The 11,488-nt window shown below is 51.0% G+C and overlaps 1 protein-coding gene across 1 annotated transcript; it reads left to right on the top strand.

Moving 5' to 3' along the window:
• Positions 1 to 584: 584 nt before the first annotated feature.
• LOC115073475 lies at positions 585 to 11,229 on the top strand. The gene is made up of 5 exons (XM_029571912.1): positions 585 to 867; positions 3,680 to 3,735; positions 6,594 to 6,776; positions 8,374 to 8,529; positions 9,961 to 11,229. Exons 1-5 carry the CDS (start codon positions 612 to 614, stop codon positions 10,066 to 10,068), a joined length of 759 nt encoding a protein of 252 aa, XP_029427772.1. The 5' UTR covers positions 585 to 611; the 3' UTR covers positions 10,069 to 11,229.
• The last annotated feature ends 259 nt before the right edge of the window (positions 11,230 to 11,488 follow it).

An 11,488-nucleotide genomic window follows, 5' to 3' on the forward strand; every position in this document is an offset into this window, starting at 1 on the left:
ACACAGCATAGTTTGCCGAAAGAAAATTGTAGCTTGGATTAAAGAACGCACAAGTCGCTGCACCGTATGCTTTTTGTGTCGGTTTTGGTTTATTTGCCTTGCAAGGAGTTACTTGGTGCCTTGCTGGGGTTACTGGGCTGCAGACTGTGAGTTCGTCACGTGGCAGCTGTAGTCGTGCACGTTCCAGACCCGGCTGAATCCGGGCCGGGATGCGCGGGCAAACGACGCCCCTGGGGGTGCAGGACCATGGGGTTTGTCATCTTTCGCCCACTGCCACTAATAGTGCTGTTTGCATTGACACCGCCGAGAGGAGTCAGCTTGCCCTTCCCGTAAGTAAGAAAGAAGCCAATGGCACCGAGTGACCCCGTGGGACAGATCCGGAGAAGCACTGGGTCCTAGGAGGAGGCGGAGCTGACCATGCTCAGGACAGGCGATTCTGAATGAACGCAGGGGTCACGGGGGCTTTTTAAACTTGGCGCCGGCAGGGCCCAGGGCCCAGGACCCAGGGGCCCCGCCCCATTCTCGGGCCGGCTCTATTGTGGGAGGGAGGGAGGGAGCGGAGGCGGCCTCTATAAATCGGCTGCAGGTGGGGAGGGGGAGAGGTCGCAGCGATGCCTCCCAGGAAGAAGAAAGCCCCTCCGAGCAGGGCCGCGCCGAGCCCCCCGGGGGACGAGGCCCCTCCGCCTCCAGGGTCCAGCGACCCCGAGGAGGAGCAGGCGGAGGCGCTGAGGAGGCGGACGTACGACGTCCTCCCGCGGGACCGCAGCGCGGGGAACAGGAGGGAGACCTACGTGGTGTGCGCGGTGCCGGAGCCGGTGGAGGACTCCCGGGACGGGGCCGGGCTGGGCCCCGCGGAGCCAACTTCCGGTTTGTATGGAAACGAAATAAGAATTCCAGCACGAAACAGTCCGGGCGCTCTCTCGTCCCTCGGCTGCTCCCGGCCTCGGCTTTCTGGCTGGGAGCCCTCCGGCAGGGGCTCGGAGGAAGTGCTCTCCCCCCACCCCACGAACGCTCGAGCTCTTGGATCCCCCCCCCCCCCTTTCTGGCTGGGAGGGCGGGGGTCGCTCTAGGAGACCTCCGGCAGGGGCTCGGAGGAAGCGCTCTCCCCCCACCCCACGAACGCTCGAGCTCTTGGATCCCCCCCCCCCCCTTTCTGGCTGGGAGGGCGGGGGTCGCTCTAGGAGACCTCCGGCAGGGGCTCGGAGGAAGTGCTCTCCCCCCACCCCACGAACGCTCGAGCTCTTGGATCCCCCCCCCTTTCTGGCTGGGAGGGCGGGGGTCGCTCTAGGAGACCTCCGGCAGGGGCTCGGAGGAAGCGCTCTCCCCCCACCCCACGAACGCTCGAGCTCTTGGATCCTCCCCCCTTTCTGGCTGGGAGGGCGGGGGTCGCTCTAGGAGACCTCCGGCAGGGGCTCGGAGGAAGCGCTCTCCCCCCACCCCACGAACGCTCGAGCTCTTGGATCCTCTCCCCTTTCTGGCTGGGAGGGCGGGGGTCGCTCTAGGAGACCTCCGACAGGGGCTCGGAGGAAGCGCTCTCCCCCCACCCCACGAACGCTCGAGCTCTTGGATCCTCTCCCCTTTCTGGCTGGGAGGGCGGGGGTCGCTCTAGGAGACCTCCGGCAGGGGCTCGGAGGAAGCGCTCTCCCCCCACCTCACGAAAGCTCGAGCTCTTGGATCCCCCCCCTTTCTGGCTGGGAGGGCGGGGGTCGCTCTAGGAGACCTCCGGCAGGGGCTCGGAGGAAGCGCTCTCCCCCCACCCCACGAACGCTCGAGCTCTTGGATCCCCCCCCCTTTCTGGCTGGGAGGGCGGGGGTCGCTCTAGGAGACCTCCGGCAGGGGCTCGGAGGAAGCGCTCTCCCCCCACCCCACGAACGCTCGAGCTCTTGGATCCTCTCCCCTTTCTGGCTGGGAGGGCGGGGGTCGCTCTAGGAGACCTCCGGCAGGGGCTCGGAGGAAGCGCCCTCCCCCCACCCCACGAACGCTCGAGCTCTTGGATCCTCTCCCCTTTCTGGCTGGGAGGGCGGGGGTCGCTCTAGGAGACCTCCGGCAGGGGCTCGGAGGAAGCGCTCTCCCCCCCACCCCACGAACGCTCGAGCTCTTGGATCTCCCCCCCCCCTTTCTGGCTGGGAGGGCGGGGGTCGCTCTAGGAGACCTCCGGCAGGGGCTCGGAGGAAGTGCTCTCCCCCCACCCCACGAACGCTCGAGCTCTTGGATCCCCCCCCCCTTTCTGGCTGGGAGGGCGGGGGTCGCTCTAGGAGACCTCCGGCAGGGGCTCGGAGGAAGTGCTCTCCCCCCACCCCACGAACGCTCGAGCTCTTGGATCCCCCCCCCCCTTTCTGGCTGGGAGGGCGGGGGTCGCTCTAGGAGACCTCCGGCAGGGGCTCGGAGGAAGCGCTCTCCCCCCACCCCACAAACGCTTGAGCTCTTGGATCCCCCCCCTTTCTGGCTGGGAGGGCGGGGGTCGCTCTAGGAGACCTCCGGCAGGGGCTCGGAGGAAGTGCTCTCCCCCCCCCCCACGAAAGCTCGAGCTCTTGGATCCCCCCCCCTTTCTGGCTGGGAGGGCGGGGGTCGCTCTAGGAGACCTCCGGCAGGGGCTCGGAGGAAGCGCTCTCCCCCCACCCCACGAACGCTCGAGCTCTTGGATCCCCCCCTCCCCTTTCTGGCTGGGAGGGCGGGGGTCGCTCTAGGAGACCTCCGGCAGGGGCTCGGAGGAAGTGCTCTCCCCCCACCCCACGAACGCTCGAGCTCTTGGATCCTCTCCCCTTTCTGGCTGGGAGGGCGGGGGTCGCTCTAGGAGACCTCCGGCAGGGGCTCGGAGGAAGCGCTCTCCCCCCACCCCACGAACGCTCGAGCTCTTGGATCTCCCCCCCCCTTTCTGGCTGGGAGGGCGGGGGTCGCTCTAGGAGACCTCCGGCAGAGGCTCGGAGGAAGTGCTCTCCCCCCACCCCACCAACGCTCGAGCTCTTGGATCTCCCCCCCCCACCCCACCAACGCTCGAGCTCTTGGATCTCCCCCCCCCCCCCCTTTCTGGCTGGGAGGGCGGGGGTCGCTCTAGGAGACCTCCGGCAGGGGCTCGGAGGAAGCGCTCTCCCCCCACCCCACGAACGCTCGAGCTCTTGGATCCCCCCCCTTTCTGGCTGGGAGGGCGGGGGTCGCTCTAGGAGACCTCCGGCAGGGGCTCGGAGGAAGCGCTCTCCCCCCACCCCACGAACGCTCGAGCTCTTGGATCCCCCCCCTTTCTGGCTGGGAGGGCGGGGGTCGCTCTAGGAGACCTCCGGCAGGGGCTCGGAGGAAGCGCTCTCCCCCCACCCCACGAACGCGCGGGCAGCGAGGCTGCTGCCACTGGGCGACCTCAGACGCCAGATTCCAAGCCCGTGGGGAGCTCCGGCCTTCGCAAGAGCCACCAAGTTTTGCATTTTTTTCCTCCTTTGAGCTGCTGTCACCTATAAAGGAATAAGTGAGCGCTGCCTGCGAGTGAAGGCGGAGGTGGTACGTGGTCTGGTGCGACCTGCATTTGCCTCTTTCCCACCGGGTCCCCCCATCTTTGGGATGGGTGCAAATCCTGGGTGCTGCCTCTGGGTTATCTGGCAGGGCCGCAGCGGAACACGGGGTCAAAGCTTTCACCGCCACTTGCTGCACTTGGGTTACTAATGACTTCTTTTTTTTTTATTTTTTTCAGTGTCTGCCATGAGACCTGCTGAAGGCAAGGCAAAGGGAAGAAAGAAACTGATTCAGGTAATCCAGGAGCCCACGGTGTCTCCAGCAGAGGGAAAAGTTAGCCGGGTCATCTTATTCTGCGGTGCATGGGGTAACCCGCAGGCTCTTGCAGGGCAGTAACTTCCCAGCCAGTTCTGTGCAGAGGCAGAATCTGTGACTCTCATGCTCCTCTCCAGAGACGGACAAGTGCAATAGAAAACACAACCTGCTATTTCTGAAGTGGGCCCCCTTCCAGTCTTCAAAATGCTGGGCTTCCCCAGGTCTTGCTAAAAACTAATCTCCATAGCATCGCTCTTGCTTGCTTTAGGTTGACCACTGGACCTAAGTCGTCGGCCATTAATGAGCCACTATCTGAGGATGGGGTCAAGTACTTGCTTAGCTGTTCTGGTGCCTTGGCTGTGACTCTGGGGACCTACCTCTGCCTGAGAGTCTGAATGGGCAGCACAGTGCTCCTGTGGGTGGGAAGCAATGCATCTTGAACGATAGAGAAGTCCATTGTAAGTAAGATATTTTAAGTGCTTCTATGAAATGGGCCCACACTCTCTTGATTTGGGTTTTAAAAGCATAGGGCTTGCTAGTTTTTTTTTTTTACAGGGATGAGCTTTCACACCAGGGTAGACATGGCAAGGATCATTCAATGGCTGAGTTTATATTTATAGCTGGTTGACTGATCTTGCTGCCGAAGGTAGGTCATTATCTTAACGACATGCTGCCTTCAGCACTGGCACAACACTCTCTCTTGTAATGATGGATATTTGTTTCTAATCTTTTAACAATAGTTACCTACTAACAAACCACAAGAGTCCAAGTGCCTTAATGGAGTACTTATAAATGTATAAGCAGGACCAGTAAGTAGTCTACATCCTTAAGCTTTTAGTAGAATCAGAATGTTTCCCCATGCCACCTTCCAGATGTAGCCAATGTAACTCAGCTTATATGGATTTGGCAAGAATTGGATTAGATATGTTACTGTCACTTGATTTGTTGAGTACCCTATACTAAGCCCTGCTGGTCCATTCATTATGCATTACTAAATCTCCATAGCTCTGTACAGATACACAAATGCTGCTCTGAGTTTATAATCCATTCAAGACAAACATGCACTTTCTAGCTTGTTTGTCATGCATTTATTATTGAGAAGTGTTAGGATTTCACACTGTGTACTTTTTTTTTTTTTTTTTTGGACTGGCCATGGATTATAGCTAGAGAAGGGGAATGAGTTCCCTTAACAGCACTTGTGAAGGTTAGAACTCTTAGTAAAGAACAAGTAAAGGGAGAGATGTGGTGAGAAGCCCTGAATGTGACTTTTGGATTAGGTACTACTTGCCCACATGCAGTCTAGACTGTTCTTCCTGGGTGTACAGCAGTGAAATGTTTTGCCCTTAGAGGAAACATCTTTCCAAACTCTATGCTGACTTACTGCAAATTGGATCTTGGTAGATGTCTGAGATGAAACTACCTGGGAGTAGTGTTGGCCTCTGGTGCTAAAGAGCTGCACGAAGCATTCTAAGATGCCTGGCTTTCAGGTCAGCAGTGTTTGGTTGGAATATTCTGGTTGTACCTGGTCTTCAGAAACTAAAATGCCACACATGCCATGTGAACTCTCTTTTCTTACTATGTGTATCTGGTTTTTTGTTTGGTTTTTTTTTTTTAACTTATTTCAAGCAGACCTTTAGTATAGTTTTGAGTTTACTGGTTGGATCCATCACTAGATACAGAAAAGTTTTATAAGCATTTGAAATTCCAATCACTTAGTCTTCCAGAAGGATGTTAACACATGGTGTATAGCTACACCTGAGTACTCCTTCATGGTTGCTCAAGGAGCAGGAGTAGTCTGTTTCCTTGGAGGAAACTTCCTTTTTCACAAAGCAAGTTCTTAGCACAAAAATATTCCAACCTATCTCTCTCTCTCCCCTGAGAATGTCTAGCCTGCCCCAATTTGTATTGCATTTCTCTCCTTTTCTACACAGTGATCAATCCAACTTGTTCATAAGGGTGAGACTTGCATTCTGTTCCCCATGTGACTTCAGTTTATTTACTAAACTCTAATTCTTTCAGAATTCTGACCAGAAGCGCACAAGCAGTAGCAGAGTGTGGTGTTTGTTTTTCTCCTTATAAAAAAGTGCTAGCTTTGGTTAGAGCAGAAAGTGGAAAACCAGGTTAGTTCCCGCTTTGGCTCCCAATTATGAGATGTGGTGTGCATCAACCACCCTGAATCTGTGGTCAAACCACCTTCTGGGTCCAGTAACATCTCTGGGAATGAGCCATAGATTAGAGGTGTATCCTGAATGCCAAACTTATTGATACTTGAACATGTTTGGAACAGCTGGTAAGTGTTTTAGGATTCAAGATATTGTAGGAGCTCCTAGGAGGTAGTCGTGCAAACTGAAGTGAAAATGGGGCACATCTTGCTCTGAGCCTCCAAATGAAATGGCTTGACAAAAAAAAAGCTTCAGCCATGACACTTAACACTGGGGAGGGGGGAAAGAAGAGTTAACAAAGGTATAGCTAGGAGAGAGCGCTCTTATCTTGATTAAAAATATATAGGACATCATGTCCTTTAGTTAAACTGCTCCAGAATCATCCTAGGTAGGCTTTTTTAAGTATAAAGTAAGATTAATCTCTTCCAGATGTTCCCTCCTTTGCTGCCTTTTGCAAAAGAAGAGGCTTAAGATCACTTTTTTTAGTTTGTCTTATTCACACCAAAGTTTGGGAACATTTGAGGGAAGGAGGACTATGGGGATGCTTCTCTTTCAGAACCAGTCATGCATGTCCCAAAAGTAGGTTGTATGTGTTGGGTGTGGAACTTTATTAGCGTAAAAGGTTGACCTGATGTGAATCCAATATTTTCTCGTGTCCCTGCTATCTTTTTAAAGGAGGAAGAGAGGACTGAAGAGCATGGAGTGCTTGAGGAAATCAAGCCAAAGAGAGGCAGAAAGAAGAAGAATGGGACGGCCATGAGTGACCTTCCCACAGCCACCATTCTGTCTTCTGTGACTACTGAGCCTGCAGTCAGGGATGATCTCCCAGAGCAGAAGCCCAAACTTGCAAATAAGAAGGTAGGTTGGGTTGGAAAGCAGTTGTCATAAAAGATACAGCAACGATTGTCGTGTAAGTGAAGGCAGACTTGTTTGTTTGTTCACCTATGTTTTTTTTTTGTTAGGATGCTGATTTGCATCTTCTTGCATTATTGTGCTCCATATGATCAGCCTGCTTGTTCTTGAAACTGGTGTGGCACAGGGTGACCCCTGCTTGGTGTAGTGTGTAGCCAGTCACTAAAGTTCAAAATGGTGCAGAGCACAAAACGTTAGGGATGTGAATCTGGCTTCGGACAATTGAAAATATTGGACGATATTTTCAAAATAATCAGAAATCGGGGGCTCCCCAAAACGATAGGAAAACCCCCACGATATTGATCGTGGGGGTTCTCTTACTGTTTTGGGGGAGGGCGGGAAAAATGGCACCCAAAAATAACCCCTAAACCCACCCCGACCCTTTAAAACTAGTACCTTAGCTTCCCCCACCCCCCCCCCAAACTTTACAGGTACCTGGTGGTCCAGTGGGGGTCCCTGGAGCGATCTGCCACTAATCAAAATGGCGCCGCTGGCCCTTTGCTCTTACCATGTGACAGGGTATCCGTGACAGGGGCTGACCAATGGCACTGGTAGCCCCTGTGACATAGTAAGGGCAAAGGCTATTGGTGCTATTTTGAATACTGGCAGCCGACTGTCCGAGTGCAGGAGGTCGCTCCCGGACACCCGCTGGACTTTTTGCAAGTCTTGTGGTGGTCAGGAGGGTCCCCCAAGACTTGCCAAAAGCCCCTGGTGGTCCAGCAGGTGTCTGGGAGTGATCTCCTGCACTCGGGCCATCGGCTGCCAGTATTCAAAATGGCGCCAATAGCCTTTGCCCTTACTGTGTCACAGGGGCTACCGGTGCCATTGGTCAGCCCGTCACATGGTAGGAGCACAAGATGGCGCCGGCCATCCAGTGCTCCTACCATGTGACAGGGGCCGGCCAATGGCACGGATACCCTGTCACATGGTAAGGGCAAAGGGCCATTGGCGCCATTTTGATTAGTGGCAGCTGACGGCCCGGGAGTGGGAGATCGCTCCAGGGACCCCCACTGGACCACCAGGTACCTGTAAAGTTTTTGAGGGGTGGGGGAAGCTAAGGTATTTTTAAAGGGTCGAGGTGGGGGTTTTGTTTGTTGGCTCGGGCGCAGCCAATAAACAAAACCACGATCGGGCCCGATTGGGGGGGGGGGGGGGGGGAAAACCCCACATGAGAATCCGAACTGATTCCGATTCACATCTCTACAAAAGGTAATGGGAGAGTGGCGAGGAGGACTTGGATATTGTATAGGTGTTTGCAATGTGACACGATAATTAATTGGTTTTCAATTGAGGTGCTGTGCTGTGGCCTGCCTACAGCTGGAACTTTAATGTAAATATGCTGTGTTTGAAGAATGAGCATAGGAGTGTGGCAGGTAAGGCAGAAAAACAATTGCCAGAACTTGAGGATGGTCTAATGTGAAAGGAATGACCTACAGATGTAGTAGAACTAGAAACTTAGTCAGAATTGACTTTGATCATAAGCCATATGGGAGATGTTGCTATCCACAGCTCATAAACCTTTTCCCACCCCTTCATCACCAAGGAAAATGGAATCCTTGAAGTGAGTGCAACAGCTGACGTGGTAAAGGCCAAAAAAGGAGGCAGGAAGAAAAAGGAGACGGTGGTTCAGGATCCAATGCCCCTGGATACAATAGAAGGGGCTAATCAAGTTGAGAAGCCCAAGCGTGGGAGGAAGAAGGTAGGTGTGGGGGTTATTATATTACCCTTCTGGAGGAGCCATGTATGTCAGGCCATGCAAGGTCCTCTTTTCTTGCATGAGACTGACCTGCTGGCTTATTTTAGGTGTCTATCCTCTAGTTACTTACAATAGCAATTTCTGTTATGTGCCAGAACATTTCTGTACCACGCTAATACCCCCCATTAGTACAAAATCTTCAATAAAGGATCTCTCCCCAGGGTTGCCAGTTGTCATAATCCAAACAAATGGCACACTCTGGATATGGAATAAGTAGTCAGCTGGTGCAGAGGCAATGCATGGCACCTCCTCTTATGCAACAAAACTTAACGCACCGTGGAGAGATGGTGAAATGGAAGTGTACAAAGTGCCCGCAGAATGTGAGCAGAAAACCAGGCTGCATGCTTAGTACATCACTGGCATCTCAGAGCCACAGACCTGTAATTCCTCATGGCTTTGGTAGTCTTCTAAGCTAGTGGCAGCATGCCATATGCAGACATATGAAATGCAGGCTGCTTTTATCTGTGAAAGAACTGGTGGTATGCTGCAATATTGATGGTTCCATTGCCCAAGAGCTCTGATCTTGTGTAGATAGTCTGATGCCCTGAGGCACATGTGTGCTGCTAGCAAGCAGCAGCAAAGTAGATCAATATACTTGCTTCATAGGATAGACATGGTCAGACACGGTTTACAATTTTGCATTACAAGTGAGTATCATACAAATGTGTTTGATATGAAGCAATCTGTTGTACGGTAGACTCGACCCAGATATTATCAGGTAGATAAACATTTAACACTGCCTCGTACTACCTGGTATATCTAGTGTTTATAATGTCAAAGCTGTACTTTATTTTTAAGTTTGGCATGGTCATTACATAATGTAAGTAACTTTTTTTTCCCCATGGCATCTGGAAATGAACATCTATGGGAAAGAATGTGTTTTCCAGAAGTAGTGACCAAAGGATAATTTAAGTCCTTTCTCGGAAAGGAGAGAGGAAGGGAATTAACTAATTGACATGGAGAGCAATAAAACTTCTGTCAAGCTGACTTATTCCATTTATTTACTACTCGTTTGGGCTTTGTTTCAGAGTAATTTTCCAGCACTAAGAAATTATGGTACCAATTATCCCTCTTACATGCTTCTAAAGACAGCATTGGTACTGGATGGGTCACAGAATTTGACTTTTCATATTATCTTGCTAAAATGTTTAACTTTAGGATTTATTTTGCTTTTATAGCCATAGATACTTTGAGGACTATTATGAAATTTTAAACTACCCCCAAAAATCAGAATGCATCAAATTTTAGCAATCTTAAAATGTCCAGTGTCCTGCCCTATAGTCTATGCTGTAGAAATTGTTCACCATGAAGCCAGCGTTGTCTGTAGCACTTCTGAAATCTTGACTTGTTCTGAAATCTTTCACAACTCATTAGAAAGTGGAGAATGTTGTGGTGGATCCGACCATTGAAAACAAAGCATCTGCTGACCTCCCAAAGAAAATCCAAAAGAGGAAGGAAGGAGAAGCAAAAAAATCAGGATGAAGAAAAGCCGAAGTGTGAATGGGAAGACCCTTAACTAGCGTAGATCTGGTGGCTCTTAAAGGGGTTACCTGCCTGCACTAATGGAACTTTTTTTTGGTTGTGGAGGGTTCCAGCAGCTGAGATTACTTTAGCAATCTCCTCTGGGTTTTTTTCCCCATAGCTTGCAGACCTCAGGATGATGGCTTCAGGAGCCAGCATTTAAAGATAGGATTGTCTAATATCCATTCAGTGGGCTTCCTGATTTCACTGGGACTTTCTGTACGATGTAGCTGGGGGAGAGCACAGAATCACTTTTGCAGTATGAGTGCAGCTTTGTTAGTAAATTTGTTGCTTCATAGGGTGTGCATGTCTGTCCATATTTACTCTGATAGTGTACCATATGTTAGCATAACTACCCCAAATGCACCTGGCAAAAGTATTTTAGCAAAGTGCCTTCAGCCACAATGCTGTTGTGAATTCATCAATGGCAGGTGTTGCCTTTTTACAAAGCACTCCTTAATGTGGCAGGGCCATGCTGGGATGAGGCTTAATCCATGCTTCTTGGGGTTGGTACCTCACCCATTTTAACCTAACAGGTTGACCTGGTCCTGGCTTAGCACCATTTCATGGGTGAAGTTGGTTTAGATTTCCCTTCGAGAAAGCAGGACTATGCTTACTCGCAAGTATGAGGCCAGGATTGGATCAGGCTGACTTGGGTGAAGATAGCAACCCTAATTCGCACAATGACCTCAAAAGCCAAATTCTATCATAAAAAAAAATTCCCCCATTTTTTTCAACTTTGATACATGGTAATGGCCTTAATGTGATCGCAAGCTTAGGATATGTTCCAGCTTTATTTTACAAGCCTCACAAGTAACTTTTTTTTTCTGAGTTGTCCTCATTAGGATGTGCATAAACGTAGCCTCCCTCTTTTTGTCTACATCTGTACCTCCTGTAGAGTATCCACTGCTATCTTCTATACAGCTGGCTACCCACTGGCTTAAAACAATCTGCAAAAACTAAATTTTAAATTCAAGAACCAACAATATTTAATGTGCCATATAAATGTTGTTGCTCTGTATTCTGGACTATTTACCTTGTTCTATAAATTTTTCTACAATATTTAATGTACCTTACATTTTAATATGTTTAAATAAATTTGTCTAACATAGCATTGTTGTAGGGTGTGGGTTTGTTTGGTTTTTTTTTAACAGTATTGAATACTTTGCTTTGGTTTCTGCCGTGCACATAGTGCTGTGCCATACATTCTGTGATCTCAGTTGATTATTAGGGAATTTCAGTGTTGACTGGGGCCATCCCTTGGCTGACTAAACTGTGAAAGATTAGAAGTAATCTACAGTGCTAGCCAGAGTCCCTTTCTGGAGAAATGGCCTACAGTCACAGGGTAGACTACTTCTGAGGGCAGTCCCTCCTGCTGCCC

Source organism: Rhinatrema bivittatum, chromosome 11 (assembly GCF_901001135.1).
Source record: "Rhinatrema bivittatum chromosome 11, aRhiBiv1.1, whole genome shotgun sequence".
In the NCBI taxonomy this organism is placed as follows: Eukaryota; Metazoa; Chordata; class Amphibia; order Gymnophiona; family Rhinatrematidae; genus Rhinatrema; species Rhinatrema bivittatum.